Source organism: Saccopteryx bilineata, chromosome 2, assembly GCF_036850765.1.
Source record: "Saccopteryx bilineata isolate mSacBil1 chromosome 2, mSacBil1_pri_phased_curated, whole genome shotgun sequence".
Classification (NCBI taxonomy): Eukaryota; Metazoa; Chordata; class Mammalia; order Chiroptera; family Emballonuridae; genus Saccopteryx; species Saccopteryx bilineata.
Window position 1 is genome coordinate 98,697,430 of NC_089491.1, and position 16,348 is coordinate 98,713,777.

General features: G+C 41.2%; 1 protein-coding gene and 1 pseudogene across 5 annotated transcripts in view; one reads left to right on the top strand and one right to left on the bottom strand.

Annotated features, from left to right (window-relative positions):
* The window catches only part of CENPP (centromere protein P), a 261,199-nt gene that overhangs the window by 20,279 nt on the left and 224,572 nt on the right, over nt 1-16,348 (top strand). For all 5 annotated transcript variants that reach the window (XM_066257465.1, XM_066257466.1, XM_066257463.1 and 2 more), the window contains exon 4: nt 5,003-5,091. In XM_066257465.1, coding sequence (XP_066113562.1) covers nt 5,003-5,091 — 89 coding nt within the window. The remainder of the gene's footprint in view (nt 1-5,002; nt 5,092-16,348) is intronic.
* On the bottom strand, nt 12,628-12,969 carry LOC136322896 (uncharacterized protein C4orf46 homolog pseudogene; annotated as a pseudogene).

The following is a 16,348-nucleotide window of genomic DNA, read 5'->3' on the forward strand; positions in this document are numbered from 1 at the left end:
GCTTGAGGTCCAGTTCCATGTTTGAGCACATCCGCACAGTCAGTGTATACATTGCCCGGGCACCTGCTCGGGGACTTCCTGGTAGCCTTGGGGTCCTGCAGGCCTTTTCTGTTATAGGTGTTCATCTTTTTTCTCAGTCATCCAGTGGGTTAGTGGGGAGAAGCTAGACTGTGGGCAAAATCAGGATTGCCCTTGGGGGGTTTGTTCACAAGTCCAAAACTGTCCTTTGAAGTTGAGGTGAGGGAGCTGCTCAGTGGAGCTGGATGTTCCAGGGTTGTGCACAAAGATTGATTGTTGTGCTCATTAGTAGAGTTATAGCCTGAGAGATAAAATGGACTGCATTTTTTTGTTGTTTTTAATCTCTAGACTGCATGTTTTAACATTTTGTTTAAGTTGTGTACTTTGGTCATTTTAAGCATTTGAAGGAAACTGTCAAATGATAATCAACAGCGAGGTCACAGTTCGGGGACATTGTTTATAACATGATGTACTTCTGAAGAATTGCCCTCCTGACCAGAGGTGTTCCCAGGATGAACCAGCCTGGGCCCCTGTAGTTCCCACAGTGGTGTGCCTTGCTGATCCTGGGTGGCCGCTGTGAGGTAGCACAGACAGGACCAGAGCTCTGTGGGCCCTGCCACACAGGCCCTGCTCCCCCTGCTGCAGTGGCTGTGTTTCCTGCCTCCTACCAGGTAGTGGCAGCACTAGTCCAGTGCTTAGTTCCCTGTTAACAGTATTTTAAGCTAATATTCTGATCCCAGACTACCAAAGCATGATTGAAAATTTTATGACCATTTAGTAATGGCCTAAGGCTATATTCTTAGCTCACATGCTGAACAAATTATGATTAGTTGAGCTGCGTATGACAGAAAAATTAAAAATAAAATGCAGTTTCATGCCTGACCAGGCAGTGTTACAGTGGATAGAGCGTCGAACTGGGATGCGGAGTACCCAGGTTTGAGACCCCGAGGTAGCCAGCTTGAGTGCGGGCTCATCTTGTTTGAGCAAAAGCTCACTAGCTTCAACCCAAGGTTGCTGGCTTGAGCAAGGGGTTACTTAGTCTGCTGAAGACCGCGGTCAAGGCACATATGAGAAAGCAATCAATGAACAACTAAGGGGTTGCAACGAGCAACAAAAAACTAATGATTGATGCTTCTCATCTCTGTTCCTGTCTGTCTATCCCTCTCTCTGACTCTGTAAAAAAAAAAAAAAGCGGTTTCAGGTACTAGAAGCTTATTTCTCTGTTGCTTAAACAAATTGTTTAACTTACCCGTTTTCAAAGGCTGCGTGATGATCAGGCTCTGCCATGATCCACACGGCTTCCAAGCCGTGTTAGCATTTTAGACATCCGGAACTGGGGAGGGCAAACAAGGGCTCACCTTTTCCATTAAAAGACACCTTTTAGAACTCTTAAAACCCATAATTTTCACCTACATATTGACCAATAAGTTAGTGCAAGGGAGACTGGACGTTTAGTCTTCATTTTTGCTTGGCCATGTAACAAATGAAAATTTGGGGCCAGAAAGAAGTGAAGAATTGGGGAATACCAGTAGTGTCTGTCTCATATGTTTTAGGGGATGTGAGAAAAAAACTAAGGAGAGGAAGAGTTGATATTCTTTGAAAAGCACAGAACATAGTAATTGCCAAATCTCTAAAGCAGGGGTCCCCAAACTGCAGCCCACGGGCCGCATGTGGCCCCCTGAGGCCATTTATCTGCCCTCGCCGCACTTCCAGAAGGGGCACTTCTTTCATTGGTGGTCAGTGAGAGGAGCATAGTTCCCATTGAAATACTGGTTAGTAGCCCTGGCCGGTTGGCTCAGCGGTAGAGCGTCGGCCTAGCGTGCGGAGGACCCAGGTTCGATTCCCGGCCAGGGCACACAGGAGAAGCGCCCATTTGCTTCTCCACCCCTCCGCCGCGCCTTCCTCTCTGTCTCTCTCTTCCCCTCCCGCAGCCAAGGCTCCATTGGAGCAAAGATGGTCTGGGCGCTGGGGATGGCTCTGTGGCCTCTGCCCCAGGCGCTAGAGTGGCTCTGGTCGCAACATGGCGATGCCCAGGATGGGCAGAGCATCGCCCCCTGGTGGGCAGAGCATCGCCCCATGGTGGGCGTGCCGGGTGGATCCCGGTTGGGCGCATGTGGGAGTCTGACTGTCTCTCCCTGTTTCCAGCTTCAGAAAAATGCAAAAAAAAAAAAAAAAAGAAAGAAATACTGGTTAGTTTGTTGATTTAAATTTACTTGTTCTTTATTTTAAATATTGTATTTGTTCCCGTTTTGTTTTTTTACTTTAAGATATGTGCAGTGTGCACAGGGATTTGTTCATAGTTTTTTTTTTTATAGTCCAGCCCTCCAATGGTCTGAGGGACAGTGAACTGGCCCCCTGTGTAAAAAGTTTGGGGACCCCTGCTTTAAAGAGACATGAGTTGTCATTGTTCACATTTCAAAGTGTATAGGTGTTTGTGAACTGCTTGGGTTTACTTGGCTACAAAAAGAGCATGTTCTTCCTGGCTGTGTTAAGAACACTTACTTTCTCTCTGCCGTTTGCCATTTTATGATTCTTCTTGAGGACCAAACTGGTAAGCTAGATATGAGGAGTAGTCACAAACTCTCTAAACAGCAAGATTTAGGAATATGTCATATGTGGCACTCAGGCTTTTTTGGAGAAAAAAGGAACAAAGGACTGTCTTATTTTTTTGTTTGTTTTTGTTACTTAGAATCTGGTATAATGGGGTAATGAAAATTATTTAAAAATTTTTCATTCTTTAGTAGTAACACCTCACATATTCTAGGCCTACTCATGTCTATGATCCCACACTCAAGCCAGTGACCCAGAGCTCAAGCTGGTGAGCCCATGTTCAAGCCAGATGGGCCTGCGCTCAAGCTGGTGACCTGAGGGTTTTGAACTTGGGTCCTCTGCATCCTAGTTTGATCCTCTATCCACTGCACCACTGCCTGGTCAGGCTGAGATATATGTTTTTGATTAGACACAGTGGTGAATGCCCACAAATAGCCTACTTAGACTATAGTTGTTCCTAACAATTCCCACTATACCCTCTAGTAGCTGAAAAACTAACATATTATAAACCATTTCACCAGCAGCTCAAGATACAAAGAAACAAGTCAGATTGTACCCAGACAAATGGAGAAGAGTCAAGGAGTATCCATACTGTTACTAAGAAATAGCAAAAAAGGCCCTGGCCGGTTGGCTCAGCGGTAGAGCGTCGGCCTGGCGTGCGGGGGACCCGGGTTCGATTCCTGGCCAGGGCACACAGGAGAAGCGCCCATTTGCTTCTCCACCCCCCCTTCCTCTCTGTCTCTCTCTTCCCCTCCCGCAGCCAAGGCTCCATTGGAACAAGGATGGCCCAGGCACTGGGGATGGCTCCTTGGCTTCTGCTCCAGGCGCTAGAGTGGCTCTGGTCGCAGCGGAGCGACGCCCCGGAGGGGCAGAGCATCGCCCCCTGGTGGGCAGAGCGTCGCCCCTGGTGGGCGTGCTGGGTGGATCCCGGTCGGGCGCATGCGGGAGTCTGTCTGTCTGTCTCTCCCCGTTTCCAGCTTCAGAAAAATACAAAAAAAAAGAAATAGCAAAAAATTGTAGACCTACTCCTATTAACAAATAGGAGCCACAGAGTTCAAAGCACAAAGATGGTGCGGAGTTCATCATCATTTAAGACCTATGCAAAATTACTACTATGAAAGAAATTAAGAAAATAGAGATAAACTCACCTTGGAAGACTTAATCCAGGAAATATAAGAACATGTTATATAAAATTGCTCTGACTCTCAAATGAAAATATTTAAAGAAAATTGAATTAAGAGTAACAGAGAGCTGAGAGAAAGGAAGGAGGGAGGACAGTGGGAAGGAAAAAAGGAAGGAGAGAAGGATAGATACAATGATTCCAGTGCTGAAAATGACATTAAAAGTAGCCAGGAGTAGAATATGGAGAATAGGCTTAAGAAAAATCTGTAAGAGCAACTGAAAAGAAGAAAAATAAGGAAGAGAGACAGTAGAGAGTTAATATATGATTATTCCAGAAATAAGGATAGGAAAAAAATTATAGGCAAATATATAACAGAAGAAAATTTACTAGAGTAAAGAAAACCTGAATTTGCAGTTTCAAAATATATGTTTAAAAAAGGGGGGGGGGCAAAATATATGTTTATATTTAGCAGTCCCCATTTTTGAATATTGAGTTGATTTTTGCTTTTTGTAAAAAATTGCCAGAAGGCTTTGTCTTCATTTTTTATTATTTCAGGATAGATTCTTAGAAGTCAAATTGCTGGGACAGAGATTATGAATATTTGAAGTTATTCATGCCTAAATGATTTTATAGAAAAAAATATCATCTCACTGTTTGTTTTTTAGATTTTATTTACTTATTTTACAGAGAGAGAGAGAGAGAGAAGGTGGGGAGGAGCAGAAAGCATCGATTCCCATATGTGCCTTGACTAAGCAAGCCCAGGACTCTGAACCTTGGGATCTCATTGTTCTAATTGACTTTTAATACTAGTGACATTAAACATTGTTTTTCATGTAAATTGTCTTTTGACTTTGAGTTTTTAGTTAATGTGCTTTACCTTTTTCTTTTCAGTTTTTCTATCTCTTTGTTAGGTTTATAGTAAAATAACCAAATTTCAGTTTATTGCTTCTCTTTTAGTTATAAAATTATTTTTATATAGATGTTTTGAGTTTTTTAATATAATTTATTTACTTTTTTTCATTATTATTTTGTAGAAAGTTTTTCCTTGCTCACTGATCAGTTAAATGAATATTTCCTTCTGCTGTTTTATGATTTATATTTAAGTAAGTAATTCATTTGTAGTTCATTTTGGTATGGAGCAAGGATATGACTATTCTTTTAACAAAATAATATTTTCAGTACCTTCTGTAGATTAATTTTTCCTATTACTTGGTGGCATTTCATTTTTCATAACCTTTTAAATTTTTTTGACTTTATTTTGTTTAAATGTTTATTGTACTCTGATACAAAAAACTTTTTTTAACATTTTAGAATAAGGAGAATTTATCTTCTGTTATTACTGACCTCAACATAATAACGGAGCCCACTGTATATTCAGAATTAAGTGAATTTGTGTCAAGGTAAGATATTTTACAAATTTATTTTTGGGGGGATTGTTTTCACTCTGTAGTTTTGAGTTTACCTTTTCTCTCTTCTTGATAAGTAAATATCAAATATCTCTGAAAATATAACACCATTATTATATATAAGCTTATAGTCTCTATATCTATTCTTTCATTCAATAAAATTTTATATGTTGCTATGCATTAGGCATTAACATTAAATTGAGAGCAAAAACATATAAATAAGCCTTGATCGTCATGGAATTTATAGCCTAGTGGAGAACACGGTTATTAAATAATCACAGAAATAAATCTAAGATTGTGCCAATGTTAATTGCTACAGAGAAGAGTTGCATAATGTTATTGAAGCATACATCAGGAACTTGACTTTGGGGGAAAACATAGAATGATTTCCTGAAACTTGAGCTGACCTCTGAAAAATGAATAGGCATAAACAAAAGGGTCTTTGACAGAATAGCTTGTGCGTAAGCAGTTTGCTAGGAGAGAGCATGGCATCTGTGAATAGTTGACATGAAGCCAGAGTGATTAGAGAATGGCAAAGCAAGGGATTGTGGTATAGATGAAGCTAGCAAAGTATGAAAGGTATGTATTATGTGGAGTTTGGTGTAAGGAATTCAGTCACAGTCCTAAGGTCCTAAGACCAATGTGAAGCTTTGAAAGGTTTTAAGCAGAGCCTGAGGGAGTCTATAAGGAGTTATTCTGTATGCTGAAGGGAGAGCAGATTGAAGGGGTACAATGGTGGGTGCAGAAGGGTAAATGACTGTCTAGTAAGACATTCATACAACATAAGTTTGTAGTTTGAGTTAGAATAATGGTAGTTGAGGTAGAGAGCTGGATGGATTTGGAGATATTTAGGAAGCAAAACTGAACCAGGCGGTGGCACAGTAGATAGAGTATCCATCTGGGATGCTTCGGATCCAGGTTTAAAACCCTGAGGTCTCCAGCTTGAGCACAGGCTCACTAGCTTGAGCATAGGATCACTGGCTTAAGTGTGGGACCATAGACAACACCCTATGGTCTTTGACTTTAGCCCAAGGTTGCTGGCTTGGGCAAAGGGTCACTGGCTCAGCTAGAGCCCCCTGGTCAAGGTACATATGAGAAATTAATCAATGAACAACTAAGGTGCTGCAGTGAAGAATTGATGCTTCTCATCTCTCTCCCTTCCTGTCTGTCTGTCTCTCTCTCAAAAGAAAAAAAAACACAGGAAGCACCATTGAATGGGCATAGTGTTATTGAATCAGAGGAGTCAGGAGTCATTGACAGGGATAACTTCTTGAAGGTGATTGCATTTGTTGAGATAGGGAAAGTTGGAAGAGGACCAAGTGAGTGAGATTGTAACTTTAGTTGGGACATGTTAAATTGAGTGCCTGTGAAACACTGAAGGAAAGGCTGTGAACTAGGCAGCTCAGAAATGGTATAGGTAGGAGATATAATGCTGGAGGAAAAAGTAAAGCCTGGAGCAGGAATGAGATTACCTATGGAAAGGATACAGAGTAAAAATAGGGAAAGCACTGGAATTGAACCCTGAGGAATTCTAAAATGTACAGCTGAATGAAAGAGAAGGACCTTGCAAAGGAATTAGAAAAGAAACTGAGAAGTGGGAGGAAAACAGGGGCTGTGTTGTTGCCCATGGACTAGGGTTAACAGTTTTTCTTTTACATCTTTTATTTATTTATTTATTTATTTATTTATTTATTTATTTATTTATTTATTTATAGAGAGGAGAGGGGGGGAGAGAGAGAGAGAGAGAGAGAGGAGAGACAGAGAGAGAGAAGGGGGAAGGAGCTGGAAGCATCAACTCCCATATGTGCCTTGACCAGGCAAGCCCAGGGTTTGGAATCGGCGACCTCAGCATTTCCAGGTCGACGCTTTATCCACTGCGCCACCACAGGTCAGGCCTTCTTTTACATCTTTAAAGATGTCCTTCCAGTGTCTTCTGGGTTGCATAGGTTGTTAACAAGAAGTCTTATATTGTTATTTTGTGCATGTGTTTTTTGGGGGCTGCCTTCAAATCTATGTCTTAATTTTTCTTTTCCATAGTTTGTACTATATTTATGGGATACTTGTGTATCAAGTTCTACTTTTGTCCCAGGTTTGATTCCCACAGTAGAAGTGACCATCTGCTTCTCCACCCCTCTCTTTCAGTTCTCTCTCTCTCCCTCTCTTCCTCTCTTTCCCTCTCTGTCTTTTCCCTCCTCTCTCTCCCTCCCTCCCTCTCTCCCTTCCTCCCTCCCTCTCTCTTGTCCCCCCCCTCACTCCTGCAGCCATGGCTCAAATGGTTAGAGTGAGTTGGCCCTGGGCACTGAGGATGGTTCCATGGCCTTGCCTTAGGTGTTAAAATAGCTCGGTTGCTGAGCGACAGAGCATTGGCCGCAGATGGGCAAAGCATCAGCTCCAGATAGGGGGTTGCCAGGTGGATCCCAGTTGGGGCACCTCCCTGCCTCTCACTTAAATTTCTGCTTCTGCTGTCTATTTTTCTTCAGTTTCACTTATACATGTTAGACAGTTTGATACATTATTGTGCTGTGTGGATGTTCTATTCTCTTTTTTATTCTTCACATTTCAACCTGGATAGTTTCTACTACCCTATCTTCAAATTTACAGCTTCTTTCCTCAGTTAAAGTCCAGTCAGCCAATGAACTCATTGAAGGAATTCTTCAACTGCAATGTAATTTTTTTTTACTTCTAGCATTTTCATTTGATTCTTAATTTCTCTTTCTGCTGAAATTCCACATTTGTTCATGAGTGCTGTCCAAAATTTTCACTAGATCTCAACATATTAATCATAATTAATTTTTTAATGTTTTATGGAAATTTTCAAATATATAAAAAAATAAGGTGGTAATTAACCTGCAACTACACATTAACACCTTCATCAATTACCAGTATTTTGTCAGTTTTATTTAATTTATTCTTACACACATATTTTTGAAACTATCCCTGACATTTAAGACACAAGACTATTTCATACTCTTTTCCGCCCTTTTTTTTTTTTTTTTTTTTTTTTTCATTTTTCTGAAGCTGGAAACAGGGAGAGACAGTCAGACTCCCACATGCGCCCGACCGGGATCCACCCGGCACGCCCACCAGGGGCGACGCTCTGCCCACCAGGGGGCGATGCTCTGCCCATCCTGGGCGTCGCCCTGTTGCGACCAGAGCCACTCTAGCACCTGAGGCAGAGGCCACAGAGCCATCCCCAGCGCCCGGGCCATCTTTGCTCCAATGGAGCCTTGGCTGCGGGAGGGGAAGAGAGAGACAGAGAGGAAAGCGCGGCGGAGGGGTGGAGAAGCAAGTGGGCGCTTCTCCTGTGTGCCCTGGCCGGGAATCGAACCCAGGTCCTCCGCATGCTAGGCTGACGCTCTACCGCTGAGCCAACCGGCCAGGGCCTCCGCCATTTTTTTTAAAGATTTTATTTATTCATTATAGAGAGGGGGGAGAGAGAGAGAGAGAGAAGGGGGGAGGAGCAGGAAGCATCAACTCCCATTGTGGTAAAATATATATAGCATGAAATTTACCTCTTAACCTTTTTATTTTTTTTATTTTTTACAGAGACAGAGAGTGAGTCAGAGAGAGGGATACACAGGGACAGACAGACAGGAACGGAGAGAGATGAGAAGCATCAATCATTAGTTTTTCATTGCATGTTGCAACACCTTAGTTGTTCATTGATTGCTTTCTCATATGTGCCTTGACCGCAGGCCCTCAGCAGACCGAGTAACCCCTAGCTGGAGCCAGCGACCTTGGGTTCAAGCTGGTGAGCTTTTGCTCAAACCAGATGAACCTGCGCTTAAGCTGGCAACCTTGGGGTCTCGAACCTGGGTCCTCTGCATCCCAGTCCGATGCTCTATCCACTGCGCCACCTCCTGGTCAGGCCCTCTTAACCATTTTTAAGTGTACAGTTCAGTGGTATTAAATACATTCATAATATTGTACATGACCATCATCCATCTCCATAACTTTTTTCTTTTTGTAAAACTGAAACTGTATATGTATGTGTTTAACAAGAGCTCCCATTTCCCCTTTCCCCAGTCCCCAGCCACCACCATTCCTTCTGTCTCTGTGATTTCTAATCATAGTTATTTGCAACTCCCTGTCGGTAGTACATCTCAATCATCTTTGAGTGTGATTCTTCTGATTAGTTTACAATAGGTGTTTTGGGTTTTTTTCTTTTAATTTTTTTAAAATTCATTTTAGAGAAGAAAGAGAAAGGGAGAGAGAGAAACAGAGAGGGAGAGAGAAAGGAGAGAGAGACAGAGAGAGAAGGTGGGGAGGAGCTGGAAGCATCAACTCCCATACGTGCCTTGACCAGGCAAGCCCAGGGTTTGGAACTGGCGACCTCAGCATTTCCAGGTCAACGCTTTATCCACTGCGCCACCACAGGCCAGGCTACAATAGGTGTTTCTTTTTTGAATATTTGTCATAATCTCTTTTTTATTAAATGATGGAAATTATTAAATTTGAAAAAATAGTAGAGACTGAAGCAAATAGTGTTTATGCTCAGAAGTAGGCACATGGTCAGGCTGTTAATGTGGGGGTTAATTTAAGGTAGTCAGCTTTTGAGCTGGGTTTGGGGTTTGTTGCTTTCATTAACTTCAGGCACCACAGGCTTCAATTTCTTCCAGTAGTAAATTCAAATTCAATTCTTTCTTATGCTTTTAATGGGGATTTGGGAACTTGAGGGTTTTCCTTGGTGTCCCAGCATCACTCTTAGTTTTCAGCAAGTCCCTATGTATGTACACCTCATGGGGAATCTTTCTCTGTGCATGTGATGTGCCATTAGCAGTAGACATTGATGCTTGTTACTTGGTGCTGGGTTCATATGGGAACAAAGGGAGTTCTGTGTTTTCATGGTCTGTCCTCAGTACTGGGCAGGTCCTGTGGACCTGTACCTTTGGAGTAGGGCTCTTCTGCTCCTTCCCAGTGTAGCCAAACTCAATGGCGTTTGGTGAGAGACATCATTGTCCCTCACCCAGTAGCAGAGGTAGGCTTGGATTTAGTGTAGGTTTCTGGGCTCAGTGGATCTCCTGCCTTACCCTGGAACAGAAGTTTTTGGCTCTGCCACTCTTCCCGTAGCAGTGGGTCTTGGTAGCAAAAGTGTTTATTGCCCTTCTCCCAGAGTCAAGTGGATTTGACTTCTGTTCCTCCCTCAGAAGTAGGGTATTTTCCCCCCATTGTTTTGCTGCCTCTTCTTCAGCAGGTTAGGATTTTTGCCTCTCGCCATAGAAGAATTCTGGCTTCGTTTTGCACCCCCAGCAGCAGCTAATCACATCTCCATGCCTGTGCCTCTGAGGAGAGCTCTCTCCAGGTTGCTGCATGCCTCCAGTCTTTCTGATGGAGTGAGTCCTTGTTCTTGGGTTCTTATCTGTTGTAAATGACACTGTACTTAACATCTATCCTTTAAGAATTTGTTAAAATTTTAGCTGACTTCTTCCTACCCATTTGTGTGGTGGCTGTTTCCCTCCTCTATGTTTAAGCAAAGATGAACAGTTTATGTGTCCTGTCCTCCTTCGAGGGAGAAAAATGTTCATTTACTTTGTTGTCGTGTGACTTCAGGTCTTTAGTGAGCTCAAGAAAGATTATGATTTTATAGATTATTCAGATTTTTCTTGATGTTAGGTTGAGAGTAACCTTTTCTGTAGCTTTTTACATCCTAAGTAGAAGCAGAATTCTTTCTTGATTTTTTTTCTGAATCTTATTATGGAATTTAGGGAATAATAATATTATCTTCTGCATCTGACTTGTCTTTATATTTTCTATCTCTTCATAAATTTGTGCTTATTCCTGATTATTTCTCAGATCTGTATTTCAGTTCAGTAATTATTTCTTCATTCTGTGACTAAACTATTAAACTCCAATTCGTTGAGTTGGGTTTTTTGGGGGTTTTTTTGTTTTTTTTTTTACAGAGAGAGAAAGTCAGAGAGAGGGATAGATAGGGACAGACAGACAGGAACGGAGAGAGATGAGAAGCATCAATCATCAGTTTTTCGTTGCGGTACCTTAGTTGTTCATTGATTGCTCTCTCATATTTGCCTTGACCGTAGGGCTACAGCAGACGGAGTAACCCAGTGGTAGTCAGCCTGGTCCCTACCGCCCACTAGTGGACGTTCCAGCTTTCATGGTGGGCGGTAGCAGAGCAACCAAAGTATAAATAAAAAGATAGATTTAACTACAATAAGTTGTTTTATAAAGATTTATTCTGCCAAACTTAGTGAAAATACGACATAAAGTACTTGGTAATTATTATTATATGCTTTAACTTGCTGTAACTCTGCTTTATAAATTTTATAAAGTAAAGTTACTTCCTTACTTTATAAATCACCATTACTGTGGAACCAGTGGGCGGTTAGAAAATTTTACTACTAACAGAGATACAAAAGTGGGTGGTAGGAATAAAATAGTTGACTACCCCTGGAGTAACCCCTTGCTCAAGCCAGCGACCTTGGCTCCAAGCTGGTGAGCTTTGCTCAAACCAGATGAGCCCGCGCTCAAGCTGACTACCTTGAGGTCTTGACCCTGGTCCTCTACATCCCAGTCCGACGCTCTATCCACTGTGCCACCGCCTGGTCAGGCCCATTCGTTGAGTTTTAAATTTCACTGACAGTACTTGTAATTTGTAAAAGTTGTGTGTATCTTTTGTGTGTGTGTGTGTGTGTGTGTATGTGTGTGTGTGTCTTTTTCAAATTTTCCTACCTATTCTAGTGGTGGCATACTGAGCAGAGTTTTAGCTTATCCATCTGTGTACAGCACAATGGTTAGACATTTATATAATTTAAATAAATGATCCCCCAATAAGTCTAATACCTACCAGGTACCATACAGAGTTATTAGAATATTGTTGACTCTGTTCCCTGTGCTGTACTTTACAGCCCCATGACTATTCTGTAACAACCAATTTGTACTTCTTAATCCAGGGGTCCCCAAACTTTTTATACAGGGGGCCAGTTCACTGTCCCTCAGACCGTTGGAGGGCCGGACTATAAAAAAAACTATGAACAAATCCCTATGCACACTGCACATATCTTATTTTAAAGTAAAAAAAAACAAACGGGAACAAATACAATATTTAAAATAAAGAACAAGTAAATTTAAATCAACAAACTGACCAGTATTTCAATGGGAACTATGCTCCTCTCACTGACCACCAATGAAAGAGGTGCCCCTTCCAGAAGTGCGGCGGGGGCTGGATAAATGGCCTCAGGGGGCCGCATGCGACCCACGGGCCTAGCTGTAGTTTGGGGACCCCTGTCTTAATCCTTTCCCCTGTATCACCCTTCCCCCAACCCCTCTCTCATCTGGCAACTGTCAACATGTTCTATTATTTTTCTTCTTCCAAAACAAGACCCTTTAACATTCTTTTCTCCCCTCCCCTCCCCTCTCTTCTCCTTTCCTCTCCTTTCCTTTCCATTCTTCCTTTTTGAAGAAAACCAAGAAAAAATTTGTTTTGAGTATACAGAACTACTGGAGATTATCCTGTACATATGTTACATGTGCAGATATCATAAATGAGAAATTATGAGTTATTCCACAGTCAAATCAGTTGTTAGGCTTCAAAGAATCATAGCCTTCTTTCGAGAGGTCCTGCCATGTTATAAGGAAGTGTGCATTTTCTGTGTATTTGAAGGCAAGTTCTTCCACATGAGCTGCTGCTGCAGATGTGGCTTCAAGAAGTTTGGGTACTGAAAATGCTGGGTCTCCAATCTGCAGCTCCCCCTCTTCCAGTGGGTCCATTGTCCGGCCACTGCTCCTTCTCAGAACTGGCCAGTCTAAAGTCCCTGGGACTCTGGGGGAAGATGTGGAAGAGATGTCTGAAGACAAGAGAGAGGAGGGAAGCAGCGGGGGCTGCGCAGAAACCCTCACTTCCTCAGGGTCTGCCATGAAGAGGACTGGGACAGCCGAATCAGAACGTAGAGGAACTGACACCCCGCCTTAACATTTCATGTAACACTGGTTTGGTGGTGACGAGCTCCTTTAGTTTTTTCTTGTCTTTTTGTATCCTCTGATTCTAAATGATAGTCTTGATGGGTCAAGTAATCTTGATTGTAGAAAATATTCCTACAATATTGTAAGAAATATTCATCACTTTGAATATTTCTTGCTAATCCTTTCTGGCCTGCAAAGTTTCTGTAGAGAAATCAGCTGGATGTCTTTTGGGAGCTCCCTTGTAGGTACTGAACTGCTTTTTTCTTGTTTTAAATGCTATCTTTTTGCTCTGGTGGTATCGCTCAGTTAAGAGCTTTGTTCTGATATGCAAAGATTTCTGCCAATCCCTGGTCAGGGCACATACAGCAGTAGATCAATGTTTCTGTCTCTCTGTCTCTCTCTGCCTTTCTTTCTATCTACTCTGCCACCACAGGTAAGGCTGGGTTTTGTTTTTTGATCCCAGTCTGTTATTTCATGCATTCTTATTGGTAAATGAAGTCCATTTATATTTAGGGTGATTATTGATGTGTGAATATCTCTTATAGCCATTTTATCTTTTTTTTCTGGTAGTGCTCTACTGTTGGTTATTTTTCTTTGTCTTTATGTTTAATGTTTTTGCTTGGTGGTATTCCATACTTTTTTCCTATGTTTCCTTTTTTTTAAGCTATGTTCCTCAGTTTGTACTTTATGTTTGTGTGATTATTATTAGTTTTATGCAAAAGTCAGTTTCATATATACAGTAGTCCTTTTACTTTTGAATGCATGTGATCTCCATCTTTCTTTGCAAATTCAGATCTTTACTCTCTTTCCTTATATGTTTTTGTTGTCACAAATTATCCCTACTTATGGTCTAAGTTTGTTGGTGATCTTACTTGTAGTTCTGTGATGTTTTGTTCTTTATTTCAGGTAGAATAACCCCCTTGAGTATTTCCTGCAGTTGGGGTCTTCTGGTGATAAATTTCCTCAGATTTTGTATGTCTGGGAGAAAAAGTCTTTATTTCTCCTTCATATTTATAGGATAACTTTAATATATTCTTGCCTGGTAATTCTTCTATTTCAGTGATTTGAATATTTGGTTCCACTCTCTTCTAGCTTATAGAGTTTCTGCTATAAAGTTCAATAATAACCTAATGGGATTTTTTTATAGGTTTTTTCCTTTTCTCTGGCTGCCTTGAGAATTCTTTCTTTGCCATTAATTTTTGACAGTTTTAATATACATTGTGCCTTGAAGAAGTCCTCTTTGGATTGAGGTAACTAGGAGTTCTGTTTGCTTCTTGGATTCAAGGTCTTAGTTCTTTACATAGGCTTGGGAAGTTGTCATCCACTATTTGTTTGAATGGGCTTTTCATCGCCTTCCCTCTTCTTCTGGTATGCCTCTTGTTATTTTGCTCTTTCTGATGGAGTCAGTTCGCACAGAATCCTTTCATTTTTTTTTAATGCTCAAGTGTGTCTTCCTCCCAATATTTTCTAGGTTTTTGTCTTCTGTATTAGTAATTCTTTCCTTCATTTGGGCTGCTTTGTTTCTTATGTTTCCTAGTTCACTCATGAACTTTTTTATTGAGTTCTTCATATCCAGAATTATCTGTTTAGCTCTTTTTTAAAGTTTCAGTGTTTTTGGTAAAGTACTCATTCTGTTCCTTGATTTGTTCTTTGAGCTTATTAAATGCCTATTTATATTTTCTCACGTCTTGTTATTATCAGAACTGCAATCTTGAATTCTTTGCCATTTATATAATCTATTTCCATGTCTTTAAGTATGTTTTCTGGTGATTCATTTTCCTTCTGAGCTGCCTCAGTACCTTAGTTATACATGGTATTTGGTAGATTCCTTCTGTAAGCATTTACATATGAATGGCACTTCTCTAGCAGTTTATTTTATTTATTCTTAAAATATATATTTAAATTTTTTATTTATTGATTTTACAGAGACAGGAGAGAGAGAGAGAGAGAAGGAACGAGATGCATCACTCATAGTTGCTTCACTTTACTTGTTCATTGATGGCTTGTCGTATGTGCACTGACCACGCAAGCCCAGGGTTTTGAACCAGCGACCTCAGTGTTCCAAATCAATGCTCTATCTACTGTGCCACCACAGGCCAGGCAGTAGCAGTTTAATTTGATGAGGTATTTCCATTTTTATTCAGTAGGTGGTGCTGAATCACAAGATTTTTTTAGCTTTGTGAAATCCCAGTGCATCCCCACAGCCAGAAGCTGTGTTCAGTATAGTTGTAATTGTAAGCCCAGGAGAACTGGCCAATTTCTTTGTTTTTCCCTTCCAGACTTCAGGGGTCCCCCTTGTGCTGTCATCCTGGGACCTGTGAAGAGTGTACCTTATTGTCAGGGAAAGATGTGATTCTGTAGTAACAGTTATCAGATTGCAGATAAGTTGCTATACAACCCAACACCAAGTTTGACAGAAGAGGAAATCTGGGATGCTTCAGGACGGCAGAGCTCTGTGCCTTTGTTTCTCTGTTTGGAATGCTGCCTGTGAAGACAACCATGGCTGCTCCCCCGTGCTGTGTCCTTGCCCAGGTCCCTGGTTCAGCTGCAGCTTGCACTGCTAACTCCTGTGCGAATGTGCACTGAATCTCTTTGTTCCTCCTGGCTGAATGGAGTGCCAGTCACAACTTGATTTCTCCCCTCTTTGGGCTGAGCCCTGCCATGAGCTCCTAGCTGCAGGGCTGCATTCATGGGTTATCTCAGTCTTCCCTTCATGCCTCCCCCGTTTTTTCCCACTTGCTCACCTTTAGATGCTTCAACGTGCAGATTTCTGGTGTGTTTGTAGGTTGAGCAGGGAATTGTTACGTTATAGCTGTTCAAAATATTGAAACTTCGAGGGATATCTCATGTGACCATTTCTCTTATGTCACCATTCAAATTCTTTATGTGCACTTAAGAATGATATATATTCTGCTGTTGGGTAGCATGTTTTGTATATGTCTGTTGGGTACAATCGTTTGTAGTGTTTATATCCTCTATTTCTTTACAGACCTTTTGTCTAGTTCTATCCATTATTAAATGTGGAGTACTGAAGTGTCCAGCTGTTACTGCTGACTTGTTTATTTCTCTCTTTAATTCTGTCAAGTCATACTTAATATATTTTCAGATTCTTTGTTAGGTTTATATGTGTTATCTCTTGATGAATTAACCCTATTATTAATAGCTTTTTGGTGAGTTGACCCTTTTATCAATATAAATGTAATTTTTTGTCTCCTAGTTTTTGATACTATAAGAGTTTTTTTATTTTTTTAATTGGATTTATTGGTTTTGATATTAACAAAATTACGTAGATCTCAGGTGTACCGCTCCAGAATACACCATCTGTACATTGCAC